The sequence below is a fragment of the Salmo salar genome, chromosome 19 (assembly GCF_965601325.2).
Source record: "Salmo salar chromosome 19, fSalSal1, whole genome shotgun sequence".
Taxonomy (NCBI): Eukaryota; Metazoa; Chordata; class Actinopteri; order Salmoniformes; family Salmonidae; genus Salmo; species Salmo salar.
Window position 1 is genome coordinate 7,496,015 of NC_138309.1, and position 7,794 is coordinate 7,503,808.

The 7,794-nt window shown below is 41.2% G+C and overlaps 1 protein-coding gene across 1 annotated transcript in view; it reads right to left on the bottom strand.

Moving 5' to 3' along the window:
• The window catches only part of LOC106578362 (pro-neuregulin-3, membrane-bound isoform), a 95,347-nt gene extending 91,174 nt beyond the window's left edge, over positions 1 to 4,173 (bottom strand). The window contains exon 1 of the mRNA XM_014157078.3: positions 1,530 to 4,173. Coding sequence (XP_014012553.2) covers positions 1,530 to 1,533 — 4 coding nt within the window. The 5' untranslated portion in view covers positions 1,534 to 4,173. The remainder of the gene's footprint in view (positions 1 to 1,529) is intronic.
• Positions 4,174 to 7,794: the final 3,621 nt, after the last annotated feature.

The following is a 7,794-nucleotide window of genomic DNA, read 5'->3' on the forward strand; positions in this document are numbered from 1 at the left end:
TTGATGGTTGTACAGTTGTCTCAAATAAAACTGTGAAGGACCTCGGCGTTACTCTGGACCCTGATCTCTCTTTTGACGAACATATCAAGACTGTTTCAAGGACAGCTTTTTTCCATCCTAGTAACATTGCAAAAATCAGAAATTTTCTGTCCAAATAGCTGAAAAATGAATCCATGCTTTTGTCACTTCTAGGTTAGACTACTGCAATGCTCTACTTTCCGGCTACCCAGATAAAGCACTAAATAAACTTCGGTCACAAGACGCAGGCCTCCTAATTGTCCCTAGAATTTCTAAGCAAACAGCTGGAGGCAGGGCTTTCTCCTATAGAGCTCAATTTTTATGGAATGGTCTGTTATATCTGGAGTATTTCTCCTGTCTTATCCAGTGTCCTGTGTGAATTTAAGTATGCTCTCTCTAATTCTCTCTTTCTTTCTTTCTTTCTCTCTTTCTCTCTCTCGGAGGACCTGAGCCCTAGGGCCATGCCTCAGGACTACCTGGCATGAATACTCCTTGCTGTCCCCAGTCCACCTGGCCGTGCTGCTGCTCCAGTTTCAACTGTTCTGCCTGCGGCCATGGAACTCTGACCTGTTCACCGGACGTGCTACCTGTCCCAGACCTGCTATTTTGAACTCTCTAGAGACAGCAGGAGCGGTAGAGATACTCTCAATGATTGGCTACTAACAGCCAACTGACATTTACTCCTGAGGTGCTGACCTGTTGCACCCTCGACAACTACTGTGATTATTATTATTTGACCATGCTGGTCATTTATGAACATTTGAACATCTTGGCCATGTTCTGTTAAAATCTCCACCCAGCACAGCCAGAAGAGGACTGGCCACCCCTCATAGCGTGGTTCCTCTTTAGGTTTCTTCCTAGGTTTTGGCCTTACTAGGGAGTTTTTCCTAGCCACCGTGCTTCTACACCTGCATTGCTTGCTGTTTGGGGTTTTAGGCTGGGTTTCTGTACAGCACTTTGAGATATCAGCTGATGTATGAAGGGCTATATAAATCAATTTGATTTGATATGAGGGGCAGGGGGGTTGGTTTGGAATGTAGGGTATAGCTTTATGGTATTAAACATGGCGTACATGCCCATGTGACATTTCCAACCATTTACATGAGTATACAGTGTGCAGCGAGGAATACACTTCAGGGATGTAGCGGTAAATTCCATCTTAAATAAATGCATATTTTCACACACAGGAGAACACTTGAAAACACGCACACATACATGCCACATAGACAATGCATTTGCAAACATGTGCACAGTCAAGAACACTGCAGAGATAATTATTTTGGTTGCCGTATAGGACCTTACATCACACTCACACACAATACTCGCTTCCATGCTGATAAAATACATCTAATTCGCTACCTCCGTGTTTCCATGGTGACCAGAACACGTTCATATTTTCCAAGGTGAGCAAAGAAAGTTTTGCTGGATTGTATGTTTTGTGCAAGGTATTTTCTGATTGGCCGAGAGAAAATAAAGGAGCGATTTACTGTGCAAATGAAACATTTCCTTACCCATGAACTTGATGCCCAGTTCATCTGCTGCTCCATCCAAGGACACAGAGCATAAGAGAGAGAGAAAGAAAGAGATGAACACAGAGGGGGAAGAGATGGAGAAAAAGTAAGGGAGAGCGATATACACAGAGAGATGGAGATGGGCAGAGGGAGAAAGAAAGGGGGAGAGAAAGAGAGTGGGAAGACAGTACAGCGTTATTGAACAGCGTTATATGAAAAACAGTCGTAACCCTCACTCAGGATTTACCCACTGGAGCACTGCAGCTATAGTATGAGAACCTCCCTAAAATCCCTTTTCTTTTTTTCAAACATATAAATATTGTTATTGAGACAGACAATAGGCTTTACAGACCTAAAATGCCTTTCATTTTCCAAGTCCACACAATAGGGATGTTTTGGGTGGACAGATGTTTATTATGACATTGGTACTAGAATAAAAACAGTTGCTGATTAGCATAACCGGTCAAGGGTGGGGAGAAGAGGGAGGTGTAGACTTCAATGAAAGATGACAATGTCATTGAAAGATGACAATGTCATGGTTTGTATTGTGATTGAAATTTGCTCCGTACAGGCCTTGATTTTGGTTTTTCATCCCAGCCAGCGATAATTGTTCGTTCCCCACCTCTCTGACCCCAACCTTATGTTTGTTTCAGTAATGTTAGTTATCCCCAATTCTTCTGTTCACAAGACTGTCAGTAAAGACACACACACACACACACCATATGTCCCTCTCTCGCTGCATTCAAGTATTTTCTAATAATCTCTGAGCTGGGGTGATAGATAAAGAGGAGCACTCGTGTTCCCTTCATCATGACGTGACCCTCCTCCCCCTTTTCATGCCATTGTAATATAATCTCATTTAAATTCAAAATGAAACCCTCACACTTAATTGCTTTTCTGACAGAGGTGGTCTGGGTTTTTAAGTAGAATGTGGTTAGTAGGGCCTGGTGACAGATTATTTGGTTGCCACAGTCACAGAGAGAAGAAAAACTCCCTGACAGCATGAAAACAGTCTGTTAGATGGATTTTGACTGTATCACAGGAAAATGTGTCAATGTCATACTAGTCATAGTTACTTAATATACGTTGTTTCCCAGAAAATAAATGTATGTTACAATTTACAATAAAGTTAGCTTTATACAGGGTACCTTTAATGTAAAAGTCTGGCTGAAATGTAAAATGGCCAAACAATTAAAACACATTGGATATACACACTGTAATTTTTTTTACAGTATTATACAATAAAACTAACAGTAAAGTGCTGTATGAATTATTTACAGTAAATTGCGTACAGAGCCAAAATCACACGGAGAGAAGCACATCAATGGGGCGGCAGGTAGCCTAGTGGTTAGAGCGTTGGTGTCACGGATATCGTCGGTGAAGGAGGACCAAAATGCAGCAGGACTGTGTTTGTTCATTTTGAACATTTATTAAATCAAAATGAACACCAAAAACAACAAACAAGAGAACGAACGATCCACAGACAGTCTGGCAAGGCATAAGGCTAAACACAGAACAATCTCCCACAAATACAAGACAAAACACACCCAACTAATATAGGACTTCCAATCAAAGGCAACACCAAACAGCTGCCTTCAATTGGAAGTCCACCCCAATTAACTCAACATAGAAACACAATCACTAGACTACACATAGAAATACATAAACATAGATCATAACTCAAAACCCAGAAATAATAAATCAAACGCCCTCCTAACTAACACACCACCCTGAACCACATAAAACAAATACCCTCTGCCACGTCCTGACCAAACTACAATAACAATTAACCCTTTTACTGGCCAGGACGTGACAGTTGGACTAGTAACCGAAAGGTGGCAAAAGCAAATCCCTGAGCTTACAAGGTGAACATCTGTCGTTCTGCCCCTGAACAAGGCAGTTAATCCATTGTTCCTAGGCCATCATTGAAAATAATAATTTGTTCTTAACTGACTTACCTAGTTAAATAAAGGTAAAATAAAATAAATAAAAAACATGGCGTGAAATTTGCGTACGAGAGTGGAGTGTCAATTCACATGCACTACATAGAATATGCCAAAGTAATTGTCATGAATATACATAATATACAGTTATATATGTTCGCTATGTAGCCCCTCGGAGTTGTTGTGAGTTCCTTTTGATTCACCTTGGATGTCCTACTGGAGCTACCATACCTGTGCTAAATGGTTGTTTCTTTGCTAGCTCACAAGGATGTTGTAGCTAATAAACCCAAGTAGTTTATAAACAACCAAGTCTCGTTCTTGTACATAAACAGTATTCTCTCTTGAAATCAGAGTCCTCAAGTTTTCCAGCCATAGCCTGACTATATGCTGATCAAAGTCATACAATGGTTTTCAAATATGTAGCCTATTTGACTGATAAACAGCCCAAAACATTTAAAACTACATATTTAGTGTACTTAGCATAGGGAGGATCATACCAATTCATTTTCTACTAACAGTCAACGCAATTTATTTTACCAGTAGGAGTGAGAAAAGTAGACTTGCTTTATAATTTGAAGGGCTATGACGCAGCTGGCTCATGTGGCCCGTCCGATTTCTCTCATTCACTCATATGTATTCTATTTCCAGGGTGAGCACCCTTGTTCACGCTCGTAAAAAATTATTATTATTTTAGTTTGAATTGAGCTTAACTTCTTTGGGATAGGGGGCAGTATTTCCACTGCCGGATAAAAAACATACCTGAATTAATCTGGTTACTACTCCTGCCCAGAAACTGGAATATGCATATATATTTGGATAGAAAACACTCTAAAGTTTCTAAAACTGTTTGAATGGTGTCTGTGAGTATAACAGAACTCATATGGCAGGCCAAAACCTGAGAAGATTCCATACAGGAAGTGCCCTTTCTGACAATTTGTTCTCCTTCTGTTGCATCTCTATCAAAAATACAGCATCTGTGCTGTAATGTGACATTTTCTAAGGCTTCCATTGGCTCTCTAAAGTCGCCAGAAAGTGCAATGGGGTGTTTGAAGAACAGCATCAGAATTTGTGAGTGGTCAGCCTGTGGACAATGACACTGGAGATGCGCAGCCACGAGACTTCTCAATTTTTTTCTTTCAGCCTTTGAATGAATACAACGTTGCCCGGTTGGAATATTATCGCTATTTTATGAGAAAAATAGCATAAAAATTGATTTTAAACAGTGTTTGACATGCTTCAAAGTACGGTAATGGAATATTGACATTTTTTGTCACGGAATGCGCTCTCGCGTCACCCTTCGGATAGTGACCTGAACGCACGAACAAATCGGATCTATTTGAATATAACTATGGATTATTTGGAACCAAAACAACATTTGTTGTTGAAGTAGAAGTCCTGGGAGTGCATTCTGACGAAGAACAGCAAAGGTAATCTGATTTTTCTAATAGTATTTCTGAGTTTAGGTTGTCCCAAACTTGGTGGGTGTCAAAATAGCTAGCCGTGATGGCCGAGCTATGAACTCAGAATATTGCAAAATGTGCTTTCGCCGAAAAGCTATTTTAAAATCGGACACTGCGATTGCATAAAGGAGTTCTGTATCTATAATTCTTTAAATGATTGTTATGTATTTTGTCAACGTTTATCATGAGTAATTTAGTAAATTCACCAGAAGTTTTTGGTGGGAATGCTAGTTCTGAACAAAACATGCTAATGTAAAAAGCTGTTTTTTGATATAAATTTGAACTTGATTGAACAAAACATGCATGAATTGTATAACATAATGTCCTAGGAGTGTCATCTGATGAAGATCATCAAAGGTTAGTGCTGCATTTAGCTGTGGTTTGGGTTTTTGTGACATATATGCTTGCTTTGAAATTGTCTGTGTGATAATTTTTTGGCTGGGTATTCTCCTGACATAATCTAATGTTTTGCTTTCGCTGTAAAGCCTTTTTGAAATCGGACAATGTGGTTAGATTAACGAGAGTCTTATCTTTAATATGGTGTAAAATTGAATTGTGGTATTTTAGTTGGTTTCGTATTTCACGCCGTGCGATGCCATTGGCTGTTGGCTAGGGGTTCCACAGGCGGAACGGGGTTCCGCTAGCGGAAGTCTGTCCTCAACAGGTTTTAAGTTGGTAAATTATTCCGTAAATTCTAAATAAACGTTGGTTTAACAATACATTAATGTAAAGAAGTGGCTGTATTTTGAATGGTACTGTAACCCCACAGAATACGGTACCCCAGTGTATTTTTAGAGTGCCTAAATCTTTTGAGCACTAGTGGGCGCATGGTATTGTTGCTTCTGGCTCATTAACAAATTTTGAGGCATGTCTTGTAAGATGCTACATTTGTTGCACACTTTAGTGAGAGTTTTCAACTGATGCAGTACCAGTCAAAAGTTTGGACACACCTGCTCATTCAAGGCTTTTTCTTTATTTTCAATTTTTTTTAAAAACATCAAACTATGTAATAAAACATATGGAATCATGTAGTAACCAAAAAAGTGTGAAAAAAATCTAAATATATTTGAGATTTGAGATTCTTCAAAGTAGCCACCTTTTGCCTTGATGACAGATTTGCACACTCTTGGCATTCTCTCAACCAGCTTCATGAGGTAGTTACCTGGAATGCATTTCAACAGGTCTGCCTTTTTAAAAGTACATTTGTGGAATTTCTTCCTTCTTAACATCTAGACGTTCCGCTAGCGGAACACCTGCTCCAATATCCAATGATAGGCGTGGCGCGAATTACAAATTCCTCAAAAATCCCAAAACTTCAATTTTTCAAACATATGACTATTTTACACAATTTTAAAGACAAGACTCTCCTTTATCTAACCACACTGTCCTATTTCAAAAAGGCTTTACAGTGAAAGCAAAACATTAGATTATGTCAGCAGAGTACCCAGCCAGAAATAATCAGACACCCATTTTTCAAGCTAGCATATAATGTCACAAAAAAAAAACACAGCTAAATGCAGCACTAACCTTTGATGATCTTCATCAGATGACACTCCTAGGACATTATGTTACACAATACATGCATGTTTTGTTCAATCAAGTTCATATTTATATCAAAAAACAGCTTTTTACATTAGCATGTGACGTTTAGAACTAGCATTCCCATCGAACACTTTCGGAGAATTTACTAAATTACTCACGATAAACGTTCACAAAAAACATAACAATTATTTAAAGAATTATAGATACAGAACTCCTTTATGCAATCGCGGTGTCCGATTTTAAAATAGCTTTTCAGTGAAAGCACATTTTGCAATATTCTGAGTAGATAGCCCGGCCATCATGGCTAGCTATTTTGACACCCACTATAAGAAAAATTGGATTACCTTTGCTGTTCTTCGTCAGAATGCACTCCCAGGACTTCTACTGTCACGTCCTGGCCAGAATAAGGGTTAATTGGTATTGTAGTTATTGTATTGTTTATTGTTTTGTTTTTTCCCTGTGGATGCTTTTTCATTTTTCCAATTAAAAGAATGAGTATCCACATACCCGCTGCATTTTGGTCCTCCTTTCCTCAACACGACGAAATTTCGTGACAGAATCTCCCACCAAACCAAGACCAAGCAGCGGAGAGAGGAGCAGCACGCTCAGGATATGGACTATGGGGAAAGATGGACTTGGGAGGAGATTTTGGATGGGGCTGGAACTTGGCATCAGGCTGGGGAATACCGTCGCCCACGGGAAGAGATCGAGGAGGCGAAGGCTGAGAGGCGGTGGTTTGAAGCCCTGGCGAGGAAGCCGGAGAGGCACCCCCAAGATTTTGTTTTGGGGGGGCACACGGGTAGTTTGGCTAGGTCTAGGAGGAACCATAAGCCAGCTACCCGTGAGTACATGGTGGAGCGTAGGAGGTGGAGAGCGCCGTGTTTCGCGGAGGTGCGCAATATCTCGCCTATACGCACGCACAGCCCAGTCCACCCTGCACCAGCACCCCACTCGTGCAGGGCTACTAGTCTCATCCAGCCAGGACGGGCTGTGCAGGTGGTGCGATCACGGCCATCTGCGCGCCTCCATGGCCCAGTCTTTCCGGTTCCTGCCTCTCGTGCAGACCCAGAGGTGCGTCAGCCCAGTAAGACTCGTCCTGTTCCCGCTCCCCGCACTAGCCTGGAGGTGCGTGTTCTCAGGCTGATAACCACAGTACCAGCACCACGCACCAGGTTGACAGTGCGTCGGCCCGTCAGTCAAGAGGCGCCAGAGCTGCCCGCCAGTCAACAGTCACCAGAGCTGCCCGCCAGTCAACAGTCACCAGAGCTGCCCGCCAGTCAACAGTCACCAGAGCTGCCCGCCAGTCAACAGTCACCAGAG